At 43.5% G+C, this 15,340-nt stretch overlaps 1 protein-coding gene across 2 annotated transcripts; it reads left to right on the top strand.

Annotated features, from left to right (window-relative positions):
- The first annotated feature begins 4,545 nt into the window (after nt 1-4,545).
- Nucleotides 4,546-14,582, top strand: alyref (Aly/REF export factor). 2 transcript variants are annotated; one of them, XM_078528972.1, is made up of 6 exons: nt 4,546-4,923; nt 6,492-6,623; nt 9,763-9,910; nt 11,192-11,255; nt 11,421-11,586; nt 14,331-14,582. In XM_078528972.1, the coding sequence occupies exons 1-6, from the start codon at nt 4,651-4,653 to the stop codon at nt 14,343-14,345; spliced, it is 798 nt and encodes a 265-aa protein (XP_078385098.1). In that variant the 5' UTR covers nt 4,546-4,650; the 3' UTR covers nt 14,346-14,582. The 2 variants fall into 2 exon arrangements, with proteins under 2 accessions (XP_078385098.1, XP_078385099.1); XM_078528973.1 differs by lacking the exon at nt 4,546-4,923 and adding an exon at nt 4,962-6,090.
- The last annotated feature ends 758 nt before the right edge of the window (nt 14,583-15,340 follow it).

The following is a 15,340-nucleotide window of genomic DNA, read 5'->3' as shown; positions in this document are numbered from 1 at the left end:
TGGAAATTGTAGACACTGAAGAAGCTGGCACCAATGATAGTGCTGGTGAAACAGGGAGAGAAAGGGAATGGAGTGAAGGGTGTATGCTTAGAAGCTAGGCAGGGGGTTATCACTAAGATAAAAACAAAAAGCTAAAAGCTACTGCGGATGCTGGAAATCCAAAACAAAAACAGAATTACCTGGAAAAACTCAGCAGGTCTGGCAGCATCGGTGGAGAAGAAATCAGTTAACGTTTCGAGTCTTCATGACCCTTCGGCAGAACTGAGTATAGTTAGGAGAAAGGTGAAATATAAGCTGGTCTAAGGTTGGGGGGCGGGGGGAGAGAGAAGTTGAGGGTGTGGTGATTGTGGAGATAAGCAAGCAGTGATAGCAGCAGATAATCAAAAGATGTCACAGACAAAAGGATCAAAGAGGTGTTGAAGGTGGTGATATTGTCTAAGAAAAGTGCTAATTAAGAATGGAAGGCAGGATACTCAAGGTACAGCTCTAGTGGGGGTGGGGTGGAAAGACTAACAAAGTTTTAGTTTTAGATTTAAAAATAATGGAAATAGGTGGGAAAAGAAGAATCTATATAAATTATTGAAAAAAAAGGGAGGGGGGAGAAACGGGGTGGGGATCGGGGGAAGGGGAGTTTAAGATCTAAAGTTGTTGAATTCAATATTCAGCCCGGAAGGCTGTAAAGTGCCTAGTCGGAAGATGAGGTGCTGTTCCTCCAGTTTGCGTTGGGCTTCACTGGAACAATGCAGCAAGCCAAGGACAGACATGTGAGCAAGAGAACAGGGTGGAGTGTTAAAATGGCAAGCGACAGGGAGGTTTGGGTCTTTCTTGCGGACAGACCGCAGGTGTTCTGCAAAGCGGTCGCCCAGTTTGCGTTTGGTCTCTCCAATGTAGAGGAGACCGCATTGGGAGCAACGAATGCAGTAGACTAAGTTAGGGGAAATGCAAGTGAAATGCTGCTTCACTTGAAAGGAGTGTTTGGGCCCTTGGACGGTGAGGAGAGAGGAAGTGAAGGGGCAGGTGTTGCATCTTCTGCGTGGGCATGGGGAGGTGCCATAGGTGGGGGTTGAGGAGTAAGGGGTGATGGAGGAGTGGACCAGGGTGTCCCGGAGGGAACGATCCCTACGGAATGCCGTCCGGGGGGGTGAAGGGAAGATGTGTTTGGTGGTGGCATCATGCTGGAGTTGGCGGAAATGGCGGAGGATGATCCTTTGAATGCGGAGACTGGTGGGGTGATAAGTGAGGACAAGGGGGACCCTATCATGTTTCTGGGAAGGAGGAGAAGGCGTGAGGGAGGATGCGCGGGATATGGGCCGGACACGGTTGAGGGCCCTGTCAACGACCGTGGGTGGAAAACCTCGGTTAAGGAACAAGGAGGACATGTCAGAGGAGTTGTTTTTGAAGGTAGCGTCATCAGAACAGATGCGACGGAGGCGAAGGAACTGAGAGAATGGGATGGAGTCTTTACAGGAAGCGGGGTGTGAGGTGCTATAGTCGAGGTAGCTGTGGGAGTCGGTAGGCTTGTAATGGATATTGGTGGACAGTCTGTCATCAGAAATTGAGACAGAAAGGTCAAGGAAGGGAAGAGAAGTGTCAGAGATGGACCATGTGAAAATGATGGAGGGGTGGAGATTGGAAGCAAAATTAATAAATTTTTCCAGGTCCCGACGAGAGCATGAAGCAGCACCGAAGTAATCATCAATGTACCAGAGAAAGAGTTGTGGGAGGGGGCCGGAGTAGGACTGGAACAAGGAATGTTCCACATACCCCATAAAGAGACAGGCATAGCTGGGGCCCATGCAGGTACCCATAGCCACACCTTTTATTTGGAGGAAGTGAGCTATGGGGTGTGGCTATGGGTACCTGCATGGGCCCCAGCTATGCCTGTCTCTTTATGGGGTATGTGGAACATTCCTTGTTCCAGTCCTACTCCGGCCCCCTCCCACAACTCTTTCTCCGGTACATCGATGATTACTTTGGTGCTGCTTCATGCTCTCGTCGGGACCTGGAAAAATTTATTAATTTTGCTTCCAATCTCCACCCCTCCATCATTTTCACATGGTCCATCTCTGACACTTCTCTTCCCTTCCTTGACCTCTCTGTCTCAATTTCTGATGATAGACTGTCCACCAATATCCATTACAAGCCTACCGACTCCCACAGCTACCTCGACTACAGCTCCTCACACCCCGCTTCCTGTAAAGACTCCATCCCATTCTCTCAGTTCCTTCGCCTCCGTCGCATCTGTTCTGATGACGCTACCTTCAAAAACAGCTCCTCTGACATGTCCTCCTTCTTCCTTAACCGAGGTTTTCCACCCACAGTCGTTGACAGGGCCCTCAACCGTGTCCGGCCCATATCCCGCGCATCCGCCCTCACGCCTTCTCCTCCTTCCCAGAAACATGATAGGGTCCCCCTTGTCCTCACTTATCACCACACCAGCCTCCGCATTCAAAGGATCATCCTCCGCCATTTCCGCCAACTCCAGCATGATGCCACCACCAAACACATCTTCCCTTCACCCCCCCGGCGGCATTCCATAGGGATCGTTCCCTCCGGGACACCCTGGTCCACTCCTCCATCACCCCCTACTCCTCAACCCCCACCTATGGCACCTCCCCATGCCCACGCAGAAGATGCAACACCTGCCCCTTCACTTCCTCTCTCCTCACCGTCCAAGGGCCCAAACACTCCTTTCAAGTGAAGCAGCATTTCACTTGCATTTCCCCTAACTTAGTCTACTGCATTCGTTGCTCCCAATGCGGTCTCCTCTACATTGGAGAGACCAAACGCAAACTGGGCGACCGCTTTGCAGAACACCTGCGGTCTGTCCGCAAGAAAGACCCAAACCTCCCTGTCGCTTGCCATTTTAACACTCCACCCTGTTCTCTTGCTCACATGTCTGTCCTTGGCTTGCTGCATTGTTCCAGTGAAGCCCAACGCAAACTGGAGGAACAGCACCTCATCTTCCGACTAGGCACTTTACAGCCTTCCGGGCTGAATATTGAATTCAACAACTTTAGATCTTAAACTCACCCTCCCCCCCATCCCCACCCCATTTCTTCCCCCTCCCCCTTTTTTTTTCAATAATTTATATAGATTCTTCTTTTCCCACCTATTTCCATTATTTTTAAATCTAAAACTAAAACTTTGTTAGTCTTTCCACCCCACCCCCACTAGAGCTGTACCTTGAGTATCCTGCCTTCCATTCTTAATTAGCACTTTTCTTAGATAACATCACCACCTTCAACACCTCTTTGATCCTTTTGTCTGTGACATCTTTTGATTATCTGCTGCTATCACTGCTTGCTTATCCCCACAACCACCCCACCCTCAACTTCTCTCTCGCCCCGCCCCCCACCTTAGACCAGCTTATATTTCACCTCTCTCCTAACTATACTTCAGTTCTGCCGAAGGGTCGTGAGGACTCGAAACGTCAACTGATTTCTTCTCCACCGATGCTGCCAGACCTGCTGAGTTTTTCCAGGTAATTCTGTTTTTGTTTTGGATTTCCAGCATCCGCAGTAGCTTTTAGCTTTTTGTTTTGATCTTTCTGTCCTTGGCCTGCTGCAATGTTCCAGTGAAGCTCAATGTGAACTCAGGGAACAGTACCTCATCTTTCCAGTGGGCACTTTACAGCCTTTTGGACTCGACATTGAATTCAGCAATTTTAGATTACAGCCTCTGCCCTCATTTTGTTTTGTGTTTCTTTGCTGATTTGGTTTTCCCCTTCTCTCCTTTCTCTCTTATTTCATTTATTTTGCTTTCAGACGGCAGCTATTCAGGATCCTGTCAGTCACACCTCCCCTAAACATACCTTTACTTGTCGCATTTCCACTTCTTTTGGCTTTGCACAATGAACCCTTTTGTAATTGAATCTCACCTTCACTCTATCACAAACGATCAATTTTGTTGCTTCTTCCACCTTTCGCTTAAAATCTATGACATTTCTAACTTTCCCCCAGTCCTGATCAAGGGTCATTAACCTGAAATGTTAACTCTTCATGCGTTAACTCTCTCCACAAGATGCTGGACGAGTCTGTTTTAATTTCAGATTTTGGCATGTTGCCAATGCTGAAAGTCGCGCATCTCAACGGGATACCCTGAGTGGTGGAGAGGGGAGGGTGGTGGGGGGGAGATGCCCGCTGACGTCACGTCATTCCATTCCGTCGGAAAGGCGCCAAACCGGCTCATTATGAATGACCCGCCCGCTCCTCACTTTCCGCGTCTTTCTGTTCGCTCGTTGGTCGAGTACGATCACGGCGTCGGCGATGACGAGTTCGATTGTGACGCGTGGGGCTGGGGCGGGCGGCGCAGGCGCAGTGGGCATTGCGGCCCCCCCACCCCCCTTTCTCCACTGGCCGCCCGTTCTGTCCTTAAAGCCGCCATTACCGTCTTTATAACGTGTGGCGCCGCGGGCTGAGAGATAAAAGACACAAAAAAAAAACCGCCGCAACGAACCGTCACTTTTTTTGGGGGGGGGGGAAAACAAAAAGCTCCCCTCCGACAAATTTGAAGAATCAAATCTTTTTATTTTGCCTCGTCTATTCGCAAAGCGGGAGAGAGAAAAAAAAAACTCCCGTCGTGAGAGAAGCTCTCGAGAGGAAGGAGAGAAAAGTTTTTTTAAAGAAGAAAAAAAATTCCGAGAGGAAAATGGGCGACAAACTCGACATGTCCCTGGACGACATCATCAAACTCAACCGGCAGAAAAGCCCGGGCGGCCGCGGCGGCAGAGGCGGCGGCGGCCGGGGTGGAGGTGGTGGAGGAGGCGGCGGGATGGGCCGGGGAGCAGGCCGAGGCGGCCTAGCCGGTCGAGGAGCAGCGGGAGGCCGCGGTGGAGCTGGGGCGGGGGGCCTGGCTGTAGGCCTCATGCGCAACAGACAGAGTGCAATCCGAGGAAGAAACCGACCGGCTCCGTACAGCAGGGTAGGAAGCGACCGCGGTTTTAAAAAAAAATGATAGAAAAATGTATTACATTTAAAATCCAGAGAGAAAGAAAGAAAGAGAGAGAAAAAAAAAATCATTGTAGGGTTTTTTTTTGTTTTTTTTCCCCCCTCATTTTTTTTGGAAGTGATTTTTTTTATCGGTTTTAAATTTTGAACCTTGACGGAGCGGCGCCATGTTGCAGCCGTTATAAATTCGATTTTTAAAAAGAAACCCCCCCCCCCAAAAGAAAAAGATCTACTAGTATTTTTTTTTTGGTTAGCTCGTTTTAATTTTAAAACCAATTCTACTCCCTCGAGTTTCGACACCGGGGAAATGGAAGAAAAGAAGGATGAGGAAAAATTTCACGATTATTGGATCGGACGGAGGAGAGTCGGGCAAGGATGGAGGAAAGTGGAAGCGGTTTCCAATTTTTTCTAAAAAAGAAGAAAAATTGTTTTGTTTTCTGGCTCCGAGCTTCCCTGACACCCCCCACCGGGCGGGGGGCCCGAATCCGCTGCTGCCATTCTTCAGGAGCTAAAATGGCGGCCCGACCCAAGCACAAAGATGTCGCCGGCGTGGGATCAGCTATTCGGCAACACCAGCAATGCTCGCTCTTTTTTTATTAATGCTTCGATCATGAAGGAATTTACAAACGATTTAAACCCCCGTTGTCGCCAATCTGCAAGGACGTCTTAAAAGAGCCGCCTTTTCGCTAAGGCACCAGTGGTTCCCAGTTGTACTGTGCTTCTCAAAGGCAACTTCACGCTTCTTATACTTCAAAATCGCCTGAATTGAACAGAACTGCAGCAAAACTACTTCTTAATGGACCTGTATGAACATTTTGACTTGAAAGTGCATCTCAAATGAACATTCACTTCAAATGAACATTCACTCGTTGGTGTCCTGACAAGTGGTGGACATTTTTTTAAATCCATACTATTGAAAGGAGCTTAGTCAATGCAAAATGCTCCCATATGGACTGTTGCGCTGCCAAGAGATTTGTGGAGAAATGGAATGCATCCCGCTTGGAAGAGGTGGAGGCGTTGCAGCTGTTCCCGCTGGAGGAGAAGCCACCAGCAGCTGAGGAGAATTTCAGACCAAAGTATCTGGCTAGTGGCTATTAAAAGGAATCCAGGCTTTAGTTCGAGATGTGCTGTGGAAACAGTGGTAGGATAACAAATAAGTGAATTTATTTCTCACCAAGTAAACAGTTGCATCCGATTCTGTGCTTTAATTTTCATTTAGCTTTGTGTATGCAGGAGCTCTTTACATGTTACTAATTTAGTGAACTGAGTGGAAACAATGTAATTAGCTACCCAATACATTCACTTCATGCGTCATTGTGTTAAGTAGCTAATCCATCTCAGGTAAGGTCCCTGTCCTTATTTTGTAATGAAACTTCCCAAAAAAACTCAATTGCTGAATCTTGCCTACATGTATTCTTCATTTTAAATGTGGGGTTGGGGGACGGGTGGTGGAGAGATAGGTAGGTGGACATGTGAATTAACCAATGTTTTGGGGTAACAAAATGTAGGAAGTCAGCGAGGTGTGTATCTCTTTTCTTATAGCCGAAACAACTCCCAGACAAGTGGCAGCATGACCTTTTTGACAGTGGTTTTGGAGCTAGCGGTGGGGTTGAAACTGGCGGAAAACTCTTGGTGTCGAACTTAGACTTTGGTGTGTCTGATGCGGATATTCAGGTAAGTGAAATGCAGGATATTGGGCCTTTGTTTTGCCTGCTGGTTCTGAGTTGTGGATTGGAAATGTTGTTTGGGTATTTCCAGTTTGGGTAGGATTGAGCTTTGTTTGGTACTGCTATTTATCAGCCTACAAAATCACAACTGTACAGCACAGGAAGCCTTTTAGCCCATTAAATCTACTGGCTTTTTCAAAGTAACCCAGTTAGTCTTAATGTTCTATTTTCCCATATCCTTCAAGTATTTACCTGATTCTCTTTAGATGGCTACTTCTGGACAGGCAGAGGATTCCAAATCCTAACCACCCTTGTTAAAAGTTGGTTCTTTGCCAATCGCCTTCAAACTGGATCAATAACCAGAGGACATTTAGTCATTGAAAACAGTTTCTCAACTCGCTGTAAATGCATCATGATTTTAAACTCCTCTATCATATCCCCTTTGGCCTTTGTGCGAATCCAGCTTCTCCAATCTATATAATTGTAATCCTTTATCCCTGGGACCATCTTGTCAATCTCACTGTACTCTTTGCTCTCAGCTGGTTTTGAACCAGAGTTCTATATAGTTTTACCACAATTTCCTCAATTTTATACACTCTTTACATAAAGCCCAGGGTCCCATTAGCTTAACTGCTTTGTCAACATGTCCTTCCACCATCAAAGATTTGTTCACAAGCAGTCTCAAATCTCTCTTGCACCTACTTTAAAATTGTCATTTTAGATTGTATTGCCTTTGTTTGATAGGAAGAGACAAAGACACTACCAATGGAAGTTGTGATAAACTTATATAAAACTATTTTTTAAAAAAACACTGCTGGAAAGTCCATATGACCCTTCAGAAGGGTCTGAAAGAAGGGTCATACGGACTCAAAACGTTAACTGTTTCTCTCTCCACAGATGCTGCCAGACCTGAGTTTTTCCAGCATTTTCTGTTTTTTGATTTCCAGCACCTGCAGTATTTTGCTTTTATTACTATACTGGTGTGTTTCTCCCACTTTACTGCATTGAATTTCATCTACCATGTATCAGTCCATTCCTCCAGCTTGTCTATGTCCCTCTGAGCTCTTTTACTATCTGCAAATTATACTTCCAAGTTTCGAGTCACTTGCAGACTTAAAATTGTCATTTAGTGCCAAGTCTGGGTCATGTGTTATCAAAAACTGCAATGGGCTTAGTACTGAGTTCTAGGCAACTCCGCTCTATACATCTCAAGTCACTTAAACAGCCATTGACCACAACTGTTTCCTATACATCAGCCAATTTTGTATCCATGCTGCTAATACCCCTTTTATCCCATGAGCTTCCATTTTATAACATACCTAGTATATGCTACTCTTACCAGATGTCAGTTGAAGAGTAGAACAAAAAATACCTGGAAAAACTCAGGTCTGGCAGCATCAGCGGAGAAGAGTACAGTTGACGTTTCGAGTCCTCATGACCCTTTTTTTTTAAGTTGAAGAGTAGAGTTAAGTGAACAAGTGCCCTTTACATTGACAATATACACCTTCATTTGACTTATAGTGACTGTTCAATTTAAGCACAGAAACCCCCTGTTTGTTCCTGATATTGCCAGAATAGTATTTTTAACAGGTGTGATGTCTTCAATGCATTGTAACGGAAGTAGTTTAAATGTTAACTGTTTACTTTTGATCATCCTTCCTTCATGTGTGCTCTGCCCAAATGCAGGTCCTTGGCTTATTGCTTCATTGCTGTGTTTTTTGGCAGTTTTTGTCAGCGGTGGTTTGCCATTGCCTTCCACTCTCTGAGGCAGGGCAAGGAGGCCGGTCCCCAAATCTACCTGAGCTGGAATGGGAATCGAACTCGTGCTGTTGACACTACTCTGAACTACATGCTAGCGGACTAAGCTAACCAGCCCCCTATTTACTGTTACTGCTGACTAAACATCGCATGTGAATCTTTTACCTCCAGAATGCATGAGACAGTTTAGAGAATTTGGTAGAATCAGAGACTGTTAAGTCCTAGATTGATTAAGTTTGCAGCAGCACAATGATGGCCCTTGCTTTAGGAGTAATAAAAGCCATTGGGTATTTGACCATGCAGCTAAATGTCTGAAGTAAAAATTACTGGAGCATAACCTACCACCAATTTTTGAAGTTGCAGGCCAAATCCCTAAATGTTTTTCTGGTCGGCCTTCTGTATTCCACTATGCATAAACTTAGGGTAATCCAAACTGACCATGTTCCAACCTGTCCAGTTTGCACATCACTATGCTCACTGACCTACATTTGGCTCCTGCTTGAGTACACCCCCATTCTTAAAATTCTCACTCTTGTTTCCAAATACCTCTGGCTTTGCCCCTCCAGCCCCAGAACCCTCCAAGATCTGTTCTTCCAATTTTGGCCTCTTATGTATCTCTGATTTTAATTTCTCCCCTATTGGTGGTCATTAGCTCTGGAATTTCCTTAAACCTCTCTAAATGACTCCTCGATTTTGGTCATTTGCCCTAATTTCACTTTGTGACTTGGTGTCAGACCTTGTTAACGCTCCTGTGAAGTGCTTTGGGATGTTTTTGGTGCATTAAGGGCATTCTCTAAATTTAAGCTGTTGCATGCAGCATGAACAGCTAAAATGACAAGTATCAAAGATCCTTTACTTCCTTGCGTTATTTCCTTTTATATTGTGCTGCTTGTCAGCATTTTTCTCTTTCCAGGGAAAGAGATTGTTACAGGAATTTTGTCCCTTAAATAGAATTGTTTGACAGCATCTGTTCACATTTAGTCCGTTTATTTTTCTATAGTTAAACTAATTATTGCCTGTCGACACTTCCCAATCATCCCTTTTGAGGGCCAACCCAACATTCCATTGAATGAGTTGTCAATGGAAAGCAAGCAAACCTGTTCCGAACCTCTTGACATTCAAATTCTTGTTGGAAATGTTTGAAGAAGTTTTAAAACCATGCTTTATGGGTTACCTAAATGCCATGACCTGTTTCTAAATTGTAAAAAAAAAAGTGAAATGTAGCCACAAATGGCATTAAATATGAAATACACTGAAAGCCCATATCAAGGATTGGGAGTTCAGTGGAATAAATTCCTTTGCCTTGTCAATGTCTCTGTTCCAGAGGTAAGTTGTTGGGTCTGCTCATTTAGATCCCTTGGAACTATATGCTGTTTTTGATTTTTCAGGAACTTTTTGCTGAGTTTGGGACACTGAAGAAAGCTGCTGTACATTATGATAGATCGGGTCGCAGCCTGGGGACAGCAGATGTACACTTTGAGCGGAAAGCAGATGCTCTGAAGGCAATGAAGCAATATAATGGAGTTCCCTTAGATGGTAATTTAGTCTTGTATGGTAGAATGTTTGAATTGAATAAAATGAGATTGCAGCACCTTTTTTTAGTAAAGTTGGATCCAGTTTAAAATCATTAGCTTAACAGGTTACAGATCCTGAGAGCAACTTTGCTGCATTAGACAAAGTAAAATTGACAGATCTATGCTGAAAGCGCAGTGATATAACTAGTTGAATGTTATAACAATAACAAAAACATTAATAAAATTTAAGGTGCAGCACCAGTTTTACTTTCTAATTATTCAGTTGATTTAAGTCTTTTGTCTTCTGACACCAGGTCCCTCTTAAATAGTATACGTTTTCTGGATCCCACTATCTTATTTTAAGTTGCAAATTTCTGATTGACACTGCTCAATCCTTGCCTCAAGTTTCCTTGTATTTTAATTCCTGTATCTGTGGGAACCTAAAGTTGAGGTGGTAGACACCCAAGTTGCTATCAATACTTGGATTTGCCTCCCTAATTGGAGGAAACGTGGGCTGCCTGATGCCACCAATTTTGCCTTGGCTTGGCAGCTGAGGGCTGGAGTTGAACATATTGATCTTTTTGTGCCTCTTAAGCAGCTACCTTTGATCTATGAAGCCAGTGGGAGCTGCTGTGGGTCATGGGCTTGTTAATGGCCTGGGCTGCTTCATCAAAGGTGGATGGGAATTTCTCTGGCTCAGAAGTAGTGTAGCCAGAGAAATTCCGTGTTCAGTGACTGAGCAATTGGTTAGTTTTTAAATTTTAGAAGTAACATCTGTTCATTAGTTCAAAGCGTAATGTGATTGGTTTATATTGGAGTGTGTATTGACTGCTGCTATCCGTAAATTATGGAGATCTACAGGGCCAACCAGAATAATTCCAAATGTATGAAAGGAAGCTTTGATAACTGGCTTTGCCCAACAATTGAACTGTAGCAGGTTGTTTTAGTGGCTTCAATGGGGGAGGGGGGGTTGCTGTAAAATGCTTCTGATATATAGAGGGACAAACCACTTCAAAATATAGCAAATTAATGGCAGATTTCATACTTCAACCTCTCCTCCCTCTTGAGGTCAATAGAGCAAGCGGATTTTGTTCAGTTTCCCCTGACCAGAATCATAGCTTCTGTTGCTGCCATCTACGGTATGCCTGAAATATGATTTCCCTATTACAAGCAAAAACATGACTATATTTGCAGGGAGTCTGTATTTGAATTATCTGTAAATAAGCCATACTGCTTTGGTACACAATGTGCTTTACTGTTGGAATTGCCAACTAACACTTTTCTTTCTACTTGTGGGGGAAAGGGCGACCAATGAACATTCAACTGGTTACCTCACAAATTGATGCCCAAAGAAGACCACTTGTCGGGTGAGTATTTTCCCCCCTCTTTTCAGGTTTATCTTGCAGCATTTTGACATTTGATACTTAAAATGAGTTAAGATTTTGTGGGAATGGCACACTGATTTACTGGCTAGTCACTCCTTTTGGAATGATAATCTTTCCCATGACCACACCTTTCCTTTATAATTGTAGTGGAAACCGAGGATTAAACCGAACCCGAGGTAGTGCGTTCGGGGGTGGAAACAGACGATCCAGAGGCGGCAACAGAGGTGGAAGAGGTGGTCGGGGTGGAAGGAATCCAAGGCAGCAGCTTTCAGCAGAAGAGCTGGATGCCCAACTGGATGCTTATAATGCCAGGGTGAGTCTGGTGGTGTTTGTCTTCACTGTTTGGTTAAAGCAACCTTTATGGGATTTTAAAAATATTCCATTGCACCTTCCGTTAATATCATGAATAATTCATTAAAGGCATTAGTGTGATTTCAATCTGTCCCTGAGAGTTCATACTGTATTATGTTTATGCTGTATATATCTACTTAGGAAAAAATTAAAGTGACTTAATGATGGCTACTATGCTGATCAATTGAAGTTTAAACTCAGCCATACTGACCAAGAAGCTCCCAGAATTTGTTTCTTGGTCTGCGCATCTCGGGGTGGCAATAGGAGTGCTGCTGTCGGGTTCTGTGCTGTTTACAGGGGAGCAGAAGCCAAATTGCTGGGATTCGGAGGAAATTATTTTATTTGGTAGATCTCTTAAAAGAGGAAAGCACTGTTGAAGAGGGAGTGGCAGTTAGGAGAAGCAAATGTATTGCCTCTAGGGACAGGGAATTTGAAGGAAAGGCCTTCAGCTCTTGTATTTGAGAATGCAGTAGTGGGGGTTTGACTTCAAAGTGGCAGTAATGGGATGGTTACAAATGGCTCTGAGTGGGCTCTTACAAAATCAGCCATGACTGTATTGAATGGCGGAGCAACCTTGAAGGGCTCTATGATCTAATCAAAAAATGGTTGAAAAGGGCTTTGTCAGTAATAGAAACCTTGGGTAGAAAGACCACATGTAGCATGGTTGTATAAGTAAGGTAAGTTTATAATGAAGGCTCTAGGTGACAGCTGGTTGAGAGTTCTAATGGAATAGTACAAGATGGCGAGGAACGTGTAGCTAGGTAAACCAGTATAGATGAAGGGGCAAAAGATCTTGATTTTGGTTATTTCCATGATATTGGTGGATTCATTCAAGATTGGATCATAGGTGGTGAGCAGTTTGTTTCTGGAACAGCCATTTTGTAGTGGAACCTGTTCTTGTAGGAAGAAATAAAGGATGGGTTAAAGTTAAAGAAAATTGTATCTCGTGCAGGATAAACAGTGGGGTAAGGCTGGTGCAATTTGGTGACAACCCAGTGTCTGGCCTCTAAGTAGGTTTTGAGTAGCTCAGAGTATTGGCAGATGAAATAGATTTGTGTGGATGAATGTGACTCATCGGTGAGAAAGAGTGACTGAAATTGAGTTGGTATGTGAAAATGAAGTTAGATTAAGCCCGCTCCTATTCGGTCTCTTCGCAAGCATTACCCAGACTTCCCTGTCGCTTGCCATTTCAACACTCCACCCTGCTCTCATGCCTGCATGTCCGTCCTTGGCTTGCTGCATTGTTCCAGTGAAACTCAACGCAAACTGGAGGAACAGCACCTCATCTTCCAACTAGGCACTTTACAGCCTTCCAGACTGAATATTGAGTTCAACAATTTTAGATCATGGACTCTCTCCTCCATCCTCACCCCCTTTCCGATTTCCCCCCCTTTTTTTTTCCCAATAATTTATATAGATTTTTCTTTTCCCACTATTTTTAAATGTATTTCCATCCATTGTTTTATCTCTACCTTTTAGCCTTTTTTGATTCTCTCTCTCTCTCTCTCTCTCTCTCTCTCTCTCTCTCTCCCCCTCTCTCTCTCTCTCTCTCTCTCTTTCCTCCCCCCCCCCACCCTCACTAGGGCTATCTGTACCTTGATAAAAGCAAAATACTGCGGATGCTGGAAATCCAAAACAAAAACAAAAATACCTGGAAAAACTCAGCAGGCCTGGCAGCATCTGTGGAGAGGTGCGCAGTTAACGTTTCAAGTCCGAATGACCCTTCAACAGAACTAAGTAAAAGTAGAAGAGAGGTGAAATATAAACTGATTTAAGTGGGGGGGTGGGACAAGTAGAGCTGGATAGAGGGCCAGTGATAGGTGGAGATAACCAAAAGATGTCACAGACAAAAGGACAGAGGTGTTGAAGGTGGTGCTATTATGAGGAATGTGCTAATTAAGGGTCCAAAACAAAACAACTATCTGTACCTTGCTTGTCCTGCTTTCTACCATTAATTAGCACATTCCTTAGATAATATCACCACCTTCAACACCTCTTTGTCCTTTTGTCTGTGACATCTTTTGGTTATCTCCACCTATCACTGGCCCTCTATCCAGCTCTACTTGTCCCACCCCCCCACTTAAACCAGTTTATGTTTCACCTCTCTTCTATTTTTACTTAGTTCTATTGAAGGGTCATTCGGACTTGAATCGTTAACTGCGCTCCTCTCCACAGATGCTGCCAGACCTCCTGAGTTTTTCCAGGTATTTTTGTTTTTGTTTTGGATTTCCAGCATTCGCAGTTTTTTGCTTTTATCTTAGATTAAGCAGCAGTCATGTAACTGGCCTAATAAGGCAACCATGGATCCAAGTAGGCACAAGTTGAATTTAATGTTAATTATAGCCTTCCTTTAGTGTTATAAATAAAAGTCCATTTGTAAGGAAACTGAGAAAGGCAATGTCCAAATGGGGCAGTTGAGAGCATCTATCAACCAGTTGGGAAGAACTGGCCTGCTTGGGGGCCAAAGGAGAGCTGGTTGAGGCATTGTACTGGTTTGTGAGGACACATGGCCTTTATATTCACTTAATCTGTTGCCACTGTTCTGACTTTATATTTTGGAGGAAACTGTGATTTACTGCAGGCTGTTGGTTCTGTATGGATCTAGCAAAATCTGCCTAAAAAGCTGCATTTAATTTCTAATTCTATAAAATATTGATGCTGATTGATATGCTGACATTTAACATTGATCTGTTTCTTTTCTTGCAGATGGACACAAGTTAAGTGACCTTGAAATTGACTCATCAGTGGTTGACTTTTTTTTCCTTGTGGGAGGGACACGAACAATGTAGTCTAGTAACTCCGTGAAATAGGTTTTTAAATATATGTAACTTTTTAAGTCACAGTCCTGTTTTGTACTGAATGTTTTCATTTTGGGATACGTTTTACTGGTTGCATGTCTTCATGGGAGGATGGACTTGCCCCGCCAGACCATGAAATAAATGCGCACTGTTAACTGAATGTATCTGGCTTTCTTGTCTCATTGTGCAACTTTGGAGGGCTATATATAACTTGAGGTCACCTGTAACAGCACAGCGTAAAACACATCTATGTAAGATATTGAATGTTATACATTGTGATAAATGGAAATTAGGTAAAGATGCAAAGTGCGATGACTTGGAGTCAGTTTGTCCAATTAATACCAAATATACCAGTGGAGTGTAGATATGTTGGAACCAGTTGGTTGAACTGAATTGGAATTATAACTTGTCAAGAACATTCAAGTATAAAAGTAACTTGGATATAAAAGTACATTGGTCACACTTGTTTCAAAAATACCCTGAAGCTTCTAACCTGAATGCTGTAATCTGCCAAATTACTTGACACTTGCATGTTAGCAGATTTTGCAGCAAAAAAAGCTTGCTCAAATGTATAATTGCAAAATAAGCAGAGGTAATACTCCTAGGGTTTTCATCATCGGTATGTAGGTGTTTCTGTATGAAGTTGTCAATACCTATCTTTTTTTAAATGTCATAATCCTTTTTTGGCAAAGAGCTAAAGATTTGTTAAATTGACTGGTTATGTTTTAAGTGTTGGACTTGAACTACAGGAATTTTTTTTTAGAATGCATGGAGTTTCCTGTCGCCTCTACAGTTACATTCCGTGCATTTCTTACTCTCTACATGGTTTATGTTTAATTGGCTGATCAGCATATTTATGCCACATTGGATAAATTGCAAACTTATTATTCCTATAATATAGCTAAAAGCATCAACATT

Source organism: Cetorhinus maximus, chromosome 24, assembly GCF_964194155.1.
Source record: "Cetorhinus maximus chromosome 24, sCetMax3.hap1.1, whole genome shotgun sequence".
NCBI lineage: Eukaryota > Metazoa > Chordata > Chondrichthyes > Lamniformes > Cetorhinidae > Cetorhinus > Cetorhinus maximus.
Note: the sequence above shows the minus strand (reverse complement) of the source record. Positions and strands in the feature narration are given on the sequence as shown.